General features: G+C 49.4%; 1 protein-coding gene across 11 annotated transcripts in view; it reads left to right on the top strand.

Annotated features, from left to right (window-relative positions):
- TCF3 (transcription factor 3) overlaps window positions 1–17,525 on the top strand; it is a 36,804-nt gene that overhangs the window by 4,856 nt on the left and 14,423 nt on the right. For all 11 annotated transcript variants that reach the window (XM_070415694.1, XM_070415703.1, XM_070415695.1 and 8 more), the window contains exons 3-7: window positions 966–1,038; window positions 12,445–12,518; window positions 12,770–12,848; window positions 15,545–15,612; window positions 16,771–16,903. In XM_070415694.1, coding sequence (XP_070271795.1) covers window positions 966–1,038; window positions 12,445–12,518; window positions 12,770–12,848; window positions 15,545–15,612; window positions 16,771–16,903 — 427 coding nt within the window. The remainder of the gene's footprint in view (window positions 1–965; window positions 1,039–12,444; window positions 12,519–12,769; window positions 12,849–15,544; window positions 15,613–16,770; window positions 16,904–17,525) is intronic.

The raw sequence follows: 17,525 nt of genomic DNA, 5'->3' as shown, positions 1-17,525 counted from the left end.
ATCAGGTGAGAGATGCACCCTCATATTCTGGCTGGCCTAGAAAGGTTTGGGGGAGCCTTCAGCCACTCCCCAACGGGCCACTGGCCTCGATTCCAGCTACTTTAATCACTTGAGCCCCAAACGAAATCTGTAAAACCCAGATCTGTGGGACATGGCAAAGATTTGTTTTGGGTTTTTTTTGTGGTAACAGGTTTGTTGTTGTTGGGTTTTCCCATTAGTACTACTAAGTTGTTTAATCTATTGGGACTTAACACCCAGGGTTTGGGCATGGAGGATGGTACCTAGGGAATCACTCAGCCACGGCGGGTATAGCCCTTCCTAGTCCCTTCAGCTTCCCACCTCTGTGAGCCTCAGTTTCCTCTTCTGAAGGGCAGGCAGGCATCAGCAGTCAGGGTATGGTGAGGGCTGCCCAGGCAGCTGCTGAGCACAGAGCCCAGCACGTGGGAGACACTCCATCTAGGTCATGCTGTCTGCCCCAGCAGTGGGGCCTGACTGTCTTCCCTATATTGCTGCCACTCAAGTCAGGGATGTTCACATGGTGATCTGTGGGACTGGAGGGGCTAGGCAGGGTCTACCTACTAGGTGTAAATGGTTTCACTTTTTTTAAGCTGAAACTTAAAGAATACTGTGTATCACATCTAATAGAAGATAAGTTGTATCAATTACCTAAATAATTAGTCCATCCAAAAAAATGCAAACCTGGAAAAATATAAAACTTATGTAAACAACAGGTTTTTACTTCCACTGGACAGTTGTTGTCAGTGGTGGGCTGTGTTGTCAAGGGGCCTTGGTTAAGGGCTTCTCCAGGAGAGCCTTTCTCTGCTCAGGCAGTGTGTAGTGAGCCTGGCTGCCTTTCCCTGCCTGGGCCCTCTGATGGGATAGGACCCCTAGGTAGAGCTGCATCCCTGGATGTGCACCCCCCTAACCCCCTGCCACCTCATTTACCTCTCTTTGCCTCCCCACAGATGTTTCCGCTGCCAGTGGCCAATGGGAAAGGCCGGCCCACCTCCCTGGCTGGCACCCAGTTTGGAGGCTCAGGTAGGATCCCGCTGCCTCGGGACTGCGAGTTTGCATAAAAAGATGAGCTTGTGTAGAGGGTGGGCTGGAGCAGAGCAGGAACAGGGTACAGCACCGGACCTGGAATGTGGAGTGGGGCTGAGGCTGGCTGCAGCCTCGTGGACAGGGTGCCAGAGGAGGAGCTGTAGGGGAGGTGGGGGGTGGCCCTCAGGTCCAGCAACTGGAGTCGGGGCTGGAGAACAAGTTTCTGTCACGGTCTCACAACCTGTGTTGAATATAGCGAAGGGAGCCTGGAGGTCAGCATATCATCCTTTGTCCAGCACCTGGAACCTAGGCCCCTGTACTGGGGATGGGAAGCATTTGTGTCACTCACAAGGGGATCCTGTGTGAATCAGGGACTTGAGCCTCTGAGGTCCTCTTGGTCCCAGTGGGGTCCTGGGTCTCCATTCCATCCCCAAAGGGGAAACGGGTCTAGAAGGGGCATGATGTAAAACTTTAGCCCTTGACAAATCTTGCCCATCCTGCAAGCCCTGGGAGAGGCCCAGCTCCTGGCCCTTACTGTATACAGGAGGATTCAGAGGGTTACTGGGACTTAGAGCATTCAAATTGGGTATATCTAGCCAAACCTGTATGAATTGGTCACTCTACCTGGCACTGAGTGCCCCTGACATGCCTGTAGGAGGATGGGCAGTATGGCCTAAAGGAACCTACAACAGGTCAGGAAGCAGAGAAGCAGGGAGGGAGCTTCCACAAAACCAGGCCAGTTGTGGATGATCTCCAAGGAGAAGTTTGAGCAGAGACAGGGTGAAGGAGTTCAAGGCAGGGGGCATAGCACATGCAAAGGCCCTGGGGCAGGACCTTGCTTGGCATCTACTGTGCTGGAGAAACAGGGAGGAGGCTTGTGTGGCTGGAGCAGAGTGAACCGGGGAGAGGGAGGAGATGAGGGAATGGAGGGGCTGGGGGCAGGTCATGCAGGGACTTGTGTGCTATGGTGAGGATTTGGGCTTTCATCCCAAAGGAGATGGGAGCCTGGAGGACTGTGAGCAGAGAGTTGCCATGTGCATGTTGGGGAGTCTACTCTGGCTTTTGGGAGGATTTGGGGGAAGCCTTTGGGGAGGCTGGCTGTTTCAGTTTCCAGCACCTCCGGCACTCTGTGTGGACTTTGGCATCTTTCTGGGATCCCAGGATTGGCGCCATGTCATCCTGCATCTCTGAGATCTTGGAGTCATTTCTGAATCCCACTGGGATATCCAGTGAGGTCTGGCTGGAGGAGGGGGTGTGTTGAGGGGGTGGTTTATGTTCATGCACCACCCCAAAGGGAGAAATATTGTGTTGCCGCCCCATTGCCTTGCACTGGCCTTCCTCTCTGCCTGAGGAAGTGGCAGCAGGGACAGCCAGAGTCCTCCTTGAGGTATGGAAATCCCCACATCTCTCCCCCCTGAAATAGCCCCCAGGAGCTAGGGTGCTTCCACTTCCCTGCCTCAGGCAGAGGATCAGACCCTGGGGGGCTTCCTAGAGGAGGTGCCTTTATCTTCCTCTTGGTCTCTGCCCTGAGCTATCTTCCCTAATTTGGTGTCCACTCACAAGGCCAGCAGCCCTTAGTAGCCAAAGCCATGGCCCAGGATATAAGGGTCCCCTCTAGGAACTCCTATAAATATTTGAAGATTGATTTTCCATGGTTTCTGCAGCCCCTGCCCTCCCTCTGGACAGGGAGGGTCTTGTTCACACATACATACACACCCTTTTCATCAGTAAGTGGGTCACCCTTCTTCCAGACAGACTATGTCAGTTTAAGGGGGACACCACTATCAAGAGTTTTCACCCTAGCTGGTTTGGCTCAGTGGATAGAGCATTGGCCTGTGGACTGAAGGGTCCCAGGTTCGATTCCGGTCAAGGGCACATGCCCGGGTTGCCGGCTCGATCCCAGTAGGGGGCGTGCAGGAGGCAGCCAATCAATGATTCTCTCTTATCACTGATGTTTCTATCTCTCTTCCTCTTCCTTCCTCTCTGAAATCAATAAAGAAATATATATATATATGTATATATATATATATATATATATATATATATATATATATTTTTTTTTTTTTTTTAAGAGTTTTCAAATGTGCCCAATGGTGTGGTTCATTGGTTGAGCGTTGACCCATGAACCAGAAGGTCAGGGTACCATTCCTGGTCAAGGCACATGCCGGGGTTGCTGGCTCAGACTCCAGTAGGGGCTGTGCAGGAGGCAGCCAATCAATTATTCTCATCATTGATGTTTCTATCTCTCCCTACCTCTCTCTGAAATCAATTAAAAACACATTTTTTTTTTTTTAAAGTTTCCAAATGCTAATAGGTCCTCCAGCCACAATCTCCTCACACCTCCTTGTAAGTCCCGGTCTGGCATTTTCCTGGTGTTGACTTTAAGTTAACTTGCTTCTGTTAAGTTTATTTCAAAAGGTCATTTCCTATCAGAAAATCAGCAGCCTGGTCCTAAGTAGGAGGTGTCTCTGAAAGTAACTGAAATAGTAGCTGAGTGGCATGTTGAGAGTCTGTGGGCAGCCTTGCCCCATGGCTGCCTGGGCCATCTCTGCTTTGAAAAAAATGGTGTCAGAAAGGCACTGGCGACCAACCAATGCCAGGCCGAGGCTTTCTAGTTATTCTCTGGATTGGAAGACATTTAAAACAAGAATAATTTTTCCAGTCATTCCCTTTTGGGAAACCCTGAGGCACAGATCTCTACGTGACAGTGCATTCTCTGCCAAAGACTACAGGGTTCAAGGCCACATGAGACATCAGGGAGTGCTCATTGTCAGACTAAAGGAAGTGTCTCTATTTTTAATTTCTCCACAGTTTTCTTGGTTTGTGTAAAGCTAACATGCTTTGGTCAACATCTAACACTTAGGAGAGGTGGCTTTCACATTGGGTCTTTGTAAGGACCCTGCAACGTATGTGTGTGATTGTCCTCTGGGAAGTCACTAGGCTGACTGTGGCCGTGTATTCACTGTGAAATGTCCTCACCCCTAAACCAACACTGGGTCTTTTGAAATCATCATGGATTCACAGGACATTGCAAAGAAATGTACAGGAAGGCCCCGTGTTCTCCCCCGGCCCCCCAGACATATAGCATGTCTGTAACATAATATGGGATTGGGAAGATGACCTTGGTACAGTGCAATTTATTCAGGGCTCACCAGTGCATGTGTGAGCATGTATGTGTGTATGTATAGTTCTGTGCAATTTGTCCTACATTTAGCGCCATTAAGCCACCACCACAATCGAGACACAGAGCTGTTCCATCATCCCACTCTCCCTTTGCCCCTTCACAGTCACTTGCACCCACGACCACTAATTTAGTGTTCTCCATCTCTGCATTTTGTCCTGTTGAGAATGTTAGATACACAGACCCATACCACTTGTCACCTTCTAAAGTTGGCTTTGTCCACTCAGCATAATTTACTGGAGATCTATCCCAGTTGTTGGTTCCTTTTTTGCTGCTTTATAAACTTTTTAGCAAAAGGAATCGGAACACTTGTTAGCAGTGACTTATGTCACCATTTCTTGAGCACTGTATGCCAGGTACCCAAACTGGGTCATTGATTGTGAGTCTTCTGTCCTCATAGGTCAGTGAAATAGGTGTTACTATCATTCCCATTTTACTTATGGAAAAGCTAAAACTAGTTTAGTAATGATCCCAGTTAACCACTCAATGCTACCTCCCCATAGTGTCTCGTTGCCCCACCCTAGACTGATGTTTTTTATTTGCAAGAATTTTTATATAAGAAGGATGCTTATCTTTTATTTTTAAAATATTTTTATTGATTTCAGAGAGGAAGGGAGAAAGAGAAACATCATTGATGAGAGAGAATCATTGATTGGCTGCCTCCTACATGTCCCCAAATGGGGATCGAGGCCACACCGGGAATCAGACCATGACCTGGTTCATAGTTCAATACTCAACCACTGAGCCACCTGGCTGGGCAGGATGCTTACTCATCTTTTGTGATCTATATTGCAGCTGTTTTTTCCCAACTTACAAACTATTGTTAATAATGGAGGTTTTTCATTTGTCTCAGGGGATTATTTATTTATTTATTTTTATCCTCACCTGAGGATATGTTTTTATTTATTTTGGAGAGAGGAAGGGAAAGAGAGAAAAAAACATCAATCTATTCCTCCCATATGTCCTGACCCACATCTAGGTATGTGCCCTGACTGGGAATTTAACTGCAACCTTTTTGGTGTACAGAACAAAGCTTCAACCAACTAAGCCACCCAACCAGGGCTGGTTTAATTTTTATTATGTCAAGTCTTTTTCATTTATGATGTGTTTTAGACTTGGTGCCATTTCTGAGAAATCCTTAAGAACTGGGTGATAGTCCATTCGGCAGTTCAGATGTGTCAGCCATGAATGTGTCTGGTCCTTGTTACATCCAGTTGAGGAATATACGGGAAAGATGCTGGAGGGTAGGAAAGCTGCTGTCACCGTCCTTGTCAGAGCAGACATACTAGTAAAAATTTACTAGGGGACAGCAACCTTAACAGTGATTGCGGCTGAGCTACTAAACATCTCCGGCCAAGTGCACACACCGGCTCACTCATGGGACTGCTCAGAACACACATCCCTATGTCCTGGACTCAGTGTCCCCAATGACAAATTGTGTGGCCTCCAGCAGGGACAGCCCCCAAACCTGGAGGGCAGGAGAGGCATGTGGTCTGTGGGGTCTTCACTCCATCTCACAACTCACCGAGGATGGAAGACCTGGCGGCACCTTCCGGACTTTCTTGGGCTGCGTATCTGTTAGGAGTAAAAGGAGTGAGCCACCCCCATTCAGCCTGGCTCCTGCCCCACCCAGCCAGAGTCCTTCAAGGCCCAGGGACACGCCTATCACTGGGGGTATCAGGAGACAGCCTACCCCTGCACCTTGGAGAGGAGACCCTTGAGCTTCCCCTTGTTGTTTTGTTTGTTTGTTTGTTTTGTGTTGTTTTTGTTGATCCTCACAAGAGGATATTTTTCCATTGATTTTTAGAGGGAGTGGGAGGGAGGGGGAGAGACAGAGAAACACTGATGTGAGAGAGACACGTTGACTGGTTGCCCCCCTGCATGCACCCCAACATGGGCTAGGGATCAAACCTGCAACTGAGGTAGGTGCCCTTGACCGGAATTGAACTCGAGACCCTTCAGTCCACGGGCCAATGCTCTAACAACTGAGAAAAACTGTCTAGGCTTTTCCATCTTTTTACCTTTTTATCTGTTACTATGTTACTACCGCAGTACTACCCAGTATTAATACTGTAGTTTCAGGATGTTCTTATAGTCCTACCTCAGTTGTTCTTTTTTAGGTTTTTTTCTCCCATATTTTCAGAGATGCTGATTCTTTTCCATGGTCTTTTTTTTTTTTTTACAGTTTTTATTATTTTTAATTATTATTATGATTCTTTATTGCTGAAAGTATTACATATGTCTTTTCCATGATCTTCAGAATAATTATGTCATGTCTCCTTTCCCCACTCCTCCCACCCCAAAAAAACCTGTTGTGATTTTGAAATGTTAAATACATAGATAAGTTTGGGAAGAACCATTTGTCTTCCCATTGTAAGAAACTGGTATCTTCTCCATTTATTTAAGTTTTCTTTTTTGATCCTTAGTAATGTTAAGGTAAACTCTGAAGATTGAAGTATAAAGCACTTAGTCATTTTATATAATTTTTAAAGATCTGGTCATGTACTTTTCAAGTGAGGGTTATTGCTAGGTATTCTAATAATTTCTGTGCTGTGGTTTGGGATCTTTTTCATCATGTTTTCCACCTGCTCACCTCCTGCCACCCATTAATTATTTGCATTTGCCCCTTGGTTCGGTTTTCCAGGTCACCCATCCTAAGACACCTAGCCTCCCCGTCCCATGTCCCTTTTTGCATTGGCTGGTGTTTCTAGAACCATACAACACATGCTGTTTGCTTGTTATAAGCAGGACCAAACCTGACACTGGCTATTGATTAGATATTGATCTTTCTGTCTGTTTATCTTGTTAAGGGTGTTTCCTTCCTGTCCAGTATGACCACGCACAAAAAAATGTCTGAGAATGGCCCCCAGTTTTCCTCCTTTACTGGGTCGTGACGTCTGCTAATGAATGGTTGTAACCCCCAGACGCTCCTTGACTTTTGTGCATGGCCTATGTTCTTCGTTATCTAGGTCTATTTTACATTTTGCCTGTTTCTAAGTGGTGTTGGCCTGTATCTTTAGGCACTGCTGTGTATCAGCCAGTCTCCAACAAGTGGTACCTTGTTCCTCTGCACATGGGAAAATGGCCCTGCCCTGTTTAACCCCCATTGCTTATCAGCCTGTGGAGATTTTGTTCACTCCTCTTGTCCATTTTACCATTTTCTTAGGTAAAAGATAATTCATTTCAGGCACGTTTAAAAATGGTGAACGTTGCATTCTTTCATCACATATAAAGTCACCTGTCCTTGTATCAGGAGGTAGCAACTGTGTCTGTCCTAAATCTATGTGTTTTTCTGTTCTTTTGTCCTTGATTCCGCTTCCTTATCCTTTATCTGTTATTGATCTTTCTTCCAATCTGCTTCATTGCTGAATCAGTATTTATCAATTGACTTTTTTTCCTCTGCCCTCTTCTTCCTTGATGCCTCCTCTTTTTAAAGTATTTATTTTTATTTTATTTTTATTTTTAAGTCAGAGACCACATTTGTTTGCTTCTGTTCTCTCTGGTTTAGTAATCAGAGCCCAGGATTATACACTTCCCTCTGAGGACCACTTCAGTCGTATCCTGTTGATTTCAATAATGGGTATTTTACTTAGGTTTTAGAGATACTTGATCATTTAAATTTTTTTTCTCTTTGAGTCTTTATTTTGGAGATTTCTGATTTCCGGTTGGAAGTGGATTATCTGTCCCTGGATTGATGAATTTCAATTATAGGTCATCAATGCAGCCTGAGCTGCTGCAATTGTCCAAACAGTATAGAGTGTTCCTGTTCTTGCTGAAATGGATCCACTTTGTTATTCTTCACAAGTACTTGAGGGACATTTGGGTGTGGAGCCGTGAGGTCTTTGTTCCCACCTGACCACATTTAGGGTTTTAATTTGTTTGACATCGAGAGAGCAGTTCACCTCCCTTCTGTGTTTGTTGTTCTCTGAGTGTTCCCCGGGCTCCTGCTTATTTGTTTGTACACTGGGCTGTCAGCACATGAAACTTGGGTCAGTGGGGCTTTGTGAGTCAAGCCCATCCCCTACAAAAAGCCATCACCTCTATTCCAGTGAGCAGTTGCCTCTAAAAAGTCAGACTTTTAGCCTTGGCTGGCGTTTCTCAGTAGTTAGAGCACTGACCTGCACACCAAAGGGTTGTGGGTTTGATTCCTGATCAAGGGCACATACCTACATTGCTGGTTCCATCCCTGTCCCCTGTTGGGGCGCATTCAGGAGGCAACCAATCAATGTGTCTCTCTCACATTAGTGTTTTCCTCCCTCCCTCCCCTTCCTTTCCTTCCTTCCACTCTTTCTAAAAATCAATGGAAAAAAATGTTCTTGGGTGATGATTTAAAAAAAAACAGCCAGACTTTTAGATGAATATTACAACTCCACCTTTTGGTTTCATGCTTTGGTCCATCTTTGTGCAGCTGATTCTCTTTCGTCTTTGGATCTGCTTGTTCCAGAATGTCTTCTGTAGGTGCTGTGGCTTTAGTTTTCAAGAAATTAATTGTGAGGCTTACATTTTCAGCCCTTCCTCATACTTTCAGGTTTGGTTTTCCTGTCTTTCTACCTCCTTCTGTAATTGCATATATATGTCTGGCATGTGTTTTCTAGAATTGGTTTTGAAAGGTCTGTGCTGGTTTGCAGCTCACTGGTAGTCATTTTCATGGCTTTAAAGAACATGTTGAAACCTCCCATTTCTGGCTTTTCACCCATAGAAGTGAAGTCACATGTCCCTCCTGAAGGAAAGTGGAGGAATGAGCCTCTGCATCTTCTCCCCACACTGGTGTCCCGTATAGCAGCAGTTGCCAACCGGTGGTCTGCGGACCACTGGTGGTCCGTGAGGTCCAAAAAGTTGGCGACCACTGCTATATAATAAAAGCTTATATGCTAAGTGCCCAACCTACCGTTCGACCTGTTGCTATGATGCACACTGACCACCAGGGGACAGACGCTCCAACCAGTATGTTAGCTTGCTGCTGGGGTCCGGCTGATCAGGACTGGGCAAGATGGGCCAGACATGCCCTGGAGCCCTCCTGCGGTCCCTCCCTGGCCCCAGTTGTGCTGGTGGGGTCCCTTGCTCTGGCCTGCGCCCTTTCACAATCCAGGGCCCCTCAGGGGATGGATGTCAGAGAGCCGGTTTCAGCCCGATCCCAGCAGTCTAGGCCGAGGACTCCAATGGTGCACAAATCCATGCACCGGGTCTCTAGTTTAGTATAAATAAATCAACACATTTTTAAAAAATATATTTTATTGATTTTTTACAGAGAGGAAGGGAGAGGGATAGAGAGTTAGAAACATCCATGAGAGAGAAACATCGATTAGCTGCCTCCTGCACACTCCCTACTGGGGATGTGCCCGCAACCAAGGTACATGCCCTTGACCGGAATCGAACCTGGGATCCTTGAGTCCGAAGACTGACGCTCTATCCACTGAGCCAAACCGGTTAGGGCAAATCAACACTTTTTAAAAACATTGTTTTCTCTTCATTAATGAGTTATATATATTTGTATCCTGCTCAGAAACACATGTCCTTGTATCGACTCTGCTGCTTATTATGAGACCTTAAGCAAATGACTAATCTTCTTTGTGCCTCAGTTTCTAATCTGTCAAATTGGGATATTAGCAGCCACTGCAAGGATCCTGTGGGATAAACCATGAGAACTGTCCAGAGCAGTGTGGCACCTGAAGGCCCCTGGTCCAGTCTTGTTGTTGATTCGATGATGTCTTCACTTCAGGGCTAATGGGATGGGATTGCCTTCCCCAGCCCCACTCATCACATCCTCCTGATTCCCACGTTCGTGTTTGGCCTCTCCCAGTCTGGAGTGTGTCTTAAGGGATGATTTCCAGCAAAGGAACATGGTGATGTTTGCCTTGCACAGGACAGTTGGGAGTAGAATTCTTCAGCCACCTGCCTTCCCACCTCCACCTCCTCCTGTATCTTTGTCTGCCCGTGACATTCAGTGAATGCACATGTTCATCTTAACCTGTGCTTTTTCATTCATTTTGGGGGGTTGCCAGTGAGCCCTTGTGGTCTCCAGCTTAGAAATGCTTGGCCAACTATGTCTTTCACTCTAGTTTTGGGGTGATATGCATGTTATAGAAAGAATTTCCTGATTAGAGGAAGGGAGAAATCCAATGTCTCATGTGAACCAATCAGGTGCAAACCTCTCAGTAACACACTTGGAAGTAGTAGTATACTTCTGCAGGAATAATTCAGTTTGTGTTTTTAATATATATTTTTATTGATTTCAGAGAGGAAGGGAGAGGGAGAGGAAGATAGAAACATCAATGATGAGAGAGAATCATTGATCGGCTGCCTCCTGCACGCCCCCTACTGGGGGTCAAGCCCACAACCGAGGCATGTGCCCTGACCAGGAATCGAACGCTGACCTGGCTCATAGGTCAGTGCTCAACCACTGAGCTACACTGGCCGGGCTAGTATGTTTTAGTTAGAATACAAATAAGGGATGGGTTATTAAAATGCATAATCGGGGGTGGGGGGCTAATAACTATTAATGGAAGTAGTGAGGGTGGGAGGGTCTGTCCCTATTTTTGTCATTTATAGAAGGGGATATGGGGACTGGGACTTTTTCCAGAAAGGGCAGAGCAGCACCCTGTTGTCTCTGCCAGGCACTTGTGGGGCCCATGTCTTCACCACTGCCAGGCCTTCAGGAGTGGGAGCTGCTCCACAGGGTGAGGGGCCAACAGGCAAGTGTACATAGAGGGAAACTGAGGCTCCAGGGTTGCTGGCACTTTACCCAAGGTCACCCCTACCTCACTGGCTGCTCTGCTCTCCTTCCCGGAGGCCAAGTGGGAGTCTAGGACCTTTTGGTACAGATACCTCAAACCTGGCAGACCACAGAATGGATTCCTGGAGACCACAGGAGCCCCTTACTAGTCCCCCACCTGCTGAGGCAGCCCCTCAGCCCCCGGCCCCACCCGCACCGTAATCATGTTGGAAATTTTTTATTAGGAAACAAAATCTAAATGGGATGTATGAATATTCATTAGGATGGGAGATTGATATGCATAATCATGAAAATTAGACAACAATTAAACACCAGTTCTCTGGGGGAAGTGATTAACACAATGCCACCGAAATAGAAGGATACAATTTGAAGGAAGCAGGGGAGGGCAGGAGGTGGGATGCAGGATTTGGAATGGAGTGCATGGGAAACTCCAACATGTGGGATTGGAGGTAGATTGGGAGTGGGGTTGTGCTGGTACAGCTGACTCCCTCCTCCTGTGTCCCCCTCCCCCCTTCCCTAATTCTGCCAAGTGGACTTATTCATTATACCATTTACAGAGGAGGGGAACTGAGGCACAGAGAGGGAGGGGCCTGGGACTGCTCCCCTTCTACTTGTCCAGAACATATGTCCTGATCCCTGAGGGATGGGGAAGGATACAGGCCTAGGCTTCTCGCCCCGTGGGGAAGATTCTGGGTCCTGGGTGGGTGCCTAGTGCCTAGGAGAGTGTCCGGGAAGATAAGGGCCCCACCCTGCCCTGCCCCTTGAGGCCAAGGTCCTCTCCCCACTCTCGTTAACCCGGGCTATACCTTGGACCTCTGGCCTCCCAGCCTGGCAGGCAAGTGGCAGGAGCCTCGGTGGTTTGTCCCTAACGGGGATTGGGTTCTACTCCAGAAGGGCTGCCAGTCTGCTTAGTGGGTAGTCAGTGACAGCTGCTGCTATTTCAACAAAGGGATGGCCCACCTCCTGAATTAGCAGGGATGGGCAAGGGGAGATGCACACTTTCCCAAGATCCAAGCTGATTACTCATGATGCATTTGCTTATGCCTTTGTGAGCCTTTCTCACATGGTCAAGAGAGACTGAGCCTGACACAGAGGCCCCAGCCAGTGTGATCAGGGCTGGGGGAAGGACACTCAGTGTGAGTGAGGGCTCTGCCCAGGGTAGGCATGGTATATAGAGTTTTGATGAATGGGTAGGAGTTTACCAGCAGTGACAGCTGGTGGAATTGTTTATTGAGCTGCAGACCTGGGAATATGCCAAGTGCCAGGGTGTCTTGGGCACTTTACCACTGACAGTGGTTTCAGTACAGGCAGAACTAGAGTTGGGTGAGGTTGGATAGGCTACAGGGCTAGTCTGGATTGGGATGGGCCCAGAAGGCAGGCCAAATCAAATGAGGGCTCCTCTCCCCTGAGGTGATGAGGAAGAGAGCTAGAACTGACTTTAGAGTGGGCCAGGAGTAAGGGTGACCCTCTCTCTCTTCCTGTCCTGCAGGTCTGGAGGACCGGCCCAGCTCAGGCTCTTGGGGCACTGGCGACCAGAACAGCTCCTCCTTCGACCCCAGCCGGGTGAGGAGCTACTGCCGGGCCTGAGACCCTCAGTTTCCCTTTTCCAGGAGAGAGGGACATATGAGGAAACTGAGGCTTAGAGGGGGAAGTTGGACACCAACCTAGTCTGCAGGGACTTTGGGCTTAGATATGTGGGTTAAAGTCATGACTCAGCTACTTAAAAGCATGCCTGCCTCCCAGCTGTACGCCTGTTTCTCCAGCTGTAAAACGTTGTGCCCCAACACCCCTCATCCCCACCTGTCTCTCTGCAGACCTACGGCGAAAGCGCCCACTTCAGTGAGTCCCATGGCAGCCTCTCTTCATCTACATTCCTGGGAGCGGGACTTGGAGGTGAGTGTCTTTGGAGCACAGCCCTTCCCCCACACCCACGTGGGGTCCCTGGGGTGTGGTCAGTGCACTCAGTAGCAACACTTCTGGGACGTTCACCTGGAGCAGAGGGTGCAGGTGGACGTGGCCTAGACAGAGAGCTTTCCCCCTGGGCCAGTGGGCCTGACCAAGTGCCCACCAGGAAGTGGACTAGGGCATCCTGGTGACTCAGGAGATCGGAGCCTGCTCTTACTGACCATGAGAATCGGCTCAGCAGGCCTGTGCTCAAGTTCCACTCACTAGGCCTGGTTGAGGCTGTCTCCTCTTTAGACTCGGCTTCCCCACCCATAGGATCGGGATGTTCACAGAACCTTTCTCGTAGTGGATTATGAGGCTTTGCCCAACATTCCAGGTCCCATGGGCACACACACACACACCCGCCTCCTTATCTTGCAGATAAGCAAACAGGACTAGCAAGAAGGGACCTGTCCAGGGTCTGTGGCTGGTCATGGCTGGCAAGGATTCTGTCCACTGGGACTGTTGGCCTGGACTGTTGTCCTCTGTGCCATCCTTCCCACCAGGGGACCATCCAGGTGCCTTGCTGAGCCCTGGCACCCCCTTTCCTGTTCTGAGGAAGCCTTGGGATGACTATAAAGCTGGCTTCTCTGGGAGGGTTGGGTGCTGTTGCCCTGGGTCAGCTCCCCACTCAGCCTGGGCTATAAGTGGGGTTTTGGTTCACTGCCTAAGAGGTCCTAAGACAGCATCTTTCACACAAAAGTTGGGTGGGATCTGCTCATCTCGGCGCCACTGTTAGCAGTTTATAGTCTAAGGTGGCGCTGGGGGAGTAAATGTGTGGACTGTGGAAGCTTTGATGTGACTGACCATTTGGTGGGGAAACTGAACCCAGAGGCACTTGTACGAACCCTGAGAGGACAGCACTTGCCAGACCCCAAAGGTCCGTGTCCCTTACTGAGCCTGAGAGGGTGCACAGTAAGGTTGGACAGGCGAGTGTGGCCTGAGAAGAATCGTGGCAGGGGGCAGCATCCTTGCACCCTCTTTGCACAGCAAGAGTCTGCACCCATTTCCCAGACCAGGAAGTAAGGCCCAGCCCACGTGGCCCAGGGTAGCCTCTGCACCTGCAGCTGTTCCCCTCTGGTGTTCCTTCCGCCTCTTCCTGGCCCAGGCAGTTCCCACGCTGAGCCTGGTCAGCAGAACCCAGAGGCAGCTGTGTCCCAGGTCCACCACATGTCCTGTGTTCAGTGAATGCAGCATAAAGCTCAGGCCGAGCCCAGTGGGGAGGTGGGTGCAGCCTTGGCATCCCTGGGCCTGTTTCTCACCCCTGGACTAGGCTGGATGGGGATAGTGTGGCTCACAGGCCTGGTGACAGCCATTGTGGGTGGTGAGGGCCCTGCTCCTGCTCCCCAAGGGGTGGGTTTAGTCTGTTCTTACATGGCCTCCAGTCTGGCCCCTGATGAGACCGTGGTGGTTTTATTCTCTGCTGTTTGTCCTTTTCCTACCCTTATGCCCTGATATGCAGGTCCAGCACATAGATTAGGTGCCTGATGTATGCCCATGGGTCTTCTCCCAGAGCCTCAGCTTCTCTTTGCCTCTGTCACCCCACCTCTTTGGAAACCTACGTTTGGCACCTGCTCTGTGCAGAGCCTAAACAGTGGCAGCCCCAACTAGCAGGGAAAGTCAAAGGTCTGGGAGGTGAAGCTGCTTCCCCAGGCAGAGCCCAAAACCCTGACTGGGCCTGCCAGCTTTGCTCCCACACCCACCCTGAGAGGAAGGAAGCAATAATGTGCCCCCTCACCCCTGCATTGAGTGTGGGCCTCCTCTAATCTCCAGGTCTTGGTTTGCTTATCCCTAAGATGACCCAAGGTCACCTGCCCTGAGGGGTCACTGGATGTGTGGTGGAAGCATGACCTCCCCCCCCCCCCCCCCCCCCCCCCGCCAGAGCATCCTTTGCTCTAGTCAAAATTCTACTTTTAAAATAAAGAAAATGAGATTTTTTTTTTCCCTACTAGGGGAGAATAATTGAAATTAGCTAGCTGAGCATTCTAATTCCTCACTCATGCTGAGTTTGGCACCCAGATTAAGCCAAAAACAAATTTAATGTCTCAGCTATTGATTGATTCAGGTACCTGCTTCAGGCAAGGATGGATCCAAGCCTCTGTGCAGTGGCAAGAGTTTGTCCACACTGGTGGCTATCAGGCAGAGTGTCCCCACAGCCCAAGGCGTCACTTGCCTACAAAGGGAAGGGCTCCTTCTCACCAAATTACTTCAATCAACGTTCCCAGGACATCATGAACTAACCCCTGGCAGGGCCTGGGCACTAAACCTCACAGACTCAAAGCACTACTACCACCACCCCCAACCCAGCCTGCCCCTGGGACCCCAGCACCCTGGGGAGTTATTCTCAATACCTTGAACAAAGGAAATAAGATTCAGAGGTCAGGGGGTTCTGACCTCGGCACTGACCCACCTCAGAGACTTGGTGTGTGTGGTGGACTTGCATGAGCCCCTCTGGGTCATCAGGAAAGGAATGGTGTGTATCCAGATCCCTGCTTGTCTGCCAAGCCATGGGAAGACCAGAATCCCACCTGGTTCTCTCAGTGATGTGCACTTGTGGAACCACTGCTATGTGCAGGCATGTGCGGGTGCTTGGGACGTGACCTCCCTGGGGTTGGCTCTGAGTAACCCTTTTTCCTCCCCTCCAGGCAAGGGTGGCGAGCGGAGCACATATACTGCCTTCGGGAGAGATGCAAGTGTTGGGGGCTTGACTCAGGTGAGGTCGTGTCTGTAGGGTGGGGGCTGCTGGAGCCCATTGGCACTCAGCTGTCTGCAGAACCCAGAGAATTGGATGGGTGGGACCCCAATTTTCAGACTGAAGTGGTATTGTAGATGGGCAGGGACTGCCAGAGAGGGAGGGAAGCTAGTGGAGGCTACAGTCACCGCTTCACCCACCCCTTTCCCACCCATCTTTTAAAATTTTAAACAGATTGGTAGCAATTTCCTCCCCTGATCTGCAGAAGGGTCCCTGGCTGAACCAACTACTGGTCATTTTTTCAGCAGCTAAAATAGGAGTGGGCCCTGGGGCCGGCTGAGCTGGCCAGAGTGGATGAATGGAGGGGGAGGCAGAGGAGCCCACAGCCCTATGGCTCCCCAAAGGCACCAGGCCAGCCCAGCAGCCTTGGGGTATTGCCCTTTATTCCTCCCAGGGAGCCAACCCCACAAGCCCCCAGCCCTGGGCAAAACTCATGCCCACCCCAGCTGTGAGGCTGACAGCACTGGCTGGCCACAGTGGTCCCTTGTGGCTTTCTGTCCAGGTCACCCCACACACACCTGAGGGTTTCATTCCTGTCCCCTCCTGTGCCTTCTGAATCACAGGGTGCAGCCATGCCTTATCCCAGGTGGCAACTCTTGTGTGCACGCCAAGCCTGTTCCAAGGTGGCAGCAACCCTGGCTTTTGAGCACCAACTGGGTACCAGGCCCTGTGCCAAGGGCAGAGCTCATAAGCCCCCCATTGATCTCCACGACTCCCCCTGAGCCAATATGCCCATTTTACAGATGGGAAATACCAGACATAGAGCAGCCACTCAGATGGAGCCTCAAATCCCAGTCACTCATACTCCCAAGGGAAGAAAACTCATTTTAAACTAATCATGCAAAGTTAAACTGTCTACCTTTAAAAAAAAAAAAAAGACATGCATAAACTAAATCAGCCAGATTTCACTGATGCCCAGACGCACGTCTGCACATTCTGCATCCCAGAATGCAGTTTCTTTTCAGACTTGCTGGCAATTGTTTTTCTTAAAAGTAATGAATGCTGAGGTGTCAGGAGAGAAATGTCTCAAGCAGGGGTCATTGTCACCCCCTGGACAGCCAGGCTGGGTGCTGGATGCCAGCCTAACCCCTGGTGATGACCTCCACCCCCCCTTCCCAGGCTGGCTTCCTGCCCAGTGAGCTGGCCCTCAGCAGCCCCGGGCCACTGTCCCCCTCAGGCGTCAAGAGTGGATCCCAATATTACTCTTCCTACCCCAGCCATGCTCGGCGGAGAGCTGCGGACAGCAGCCTTGGTGAGTGGGGCTGCTGGTAGGGCTGGTAGAGCCAGGGGTGGGGGCAGGGAGGGGATCTGTCCCCACTGTGGGCCTCCCAGACTAGGAGATCAGACGGGTAGAAGGATGGATAGTGACCCAAGAAAGAAACAGTGGATTCTTGTTATTTACAGAGGTTCTGTCTTACCGAGTCACCGTGAACACTGATTCCCTGTTTCTGGGGAAATGCGAGGATATGTTCCTGTCAGTCTCTGGTCAACAGATCAACACATAGCCTTGTGCCACGTGTATTTTTAGCTAAAGGCACCTTATTTCACATAAATCATTGATTCATTAACACGAAACTGGCCAGTGGTGCTGTAACTCAAGCTTGAATGTAGCTGATCTAACACATATTTTTCTTTTAAACATTTTTATTGATTTCAGAGAGGAAGGGAGAGGGAGGGAGAGATAGAAACATTACTGACGAGAGAGAATCATTGCTAGGCTACCCCCTACACGCCCCACACTGGGGCTCGAGCCCACAACCCAGGTATATGCCCTGACCGGGAATCAAACCATGGCCTCCTGGTTCATAGGTCAGTGCTCAACCATTGGCTGGCTAACACATTTTTCATGTCCCAGTTCTTGCGCTCAGAGACAC

The sequence above is a fragment of the Myotis yumanensis genome, unplaced genomic scaffold, assembly GCF_028538775.1.
Source record: "Myotis yumanensis isolate MYYU_CA2020_CCGP unplaced genomic scaffold, mMyoYum1.0.hap1 SCAF_5, whole genome shotgun sequence".
In the NCBI taxonomy this organism is placed as follows: Eukaryota; Metazoa; Chordata; class Mammalia; order Chiroptera; family Vespertilionidae; genus Myotis; species Myotis yumanensis.
The sequence above is the reverse complement of the archived record's forward strand: the minus strand, read 5'-3'. Positions and strand labels throughout refer to the sequence as shown.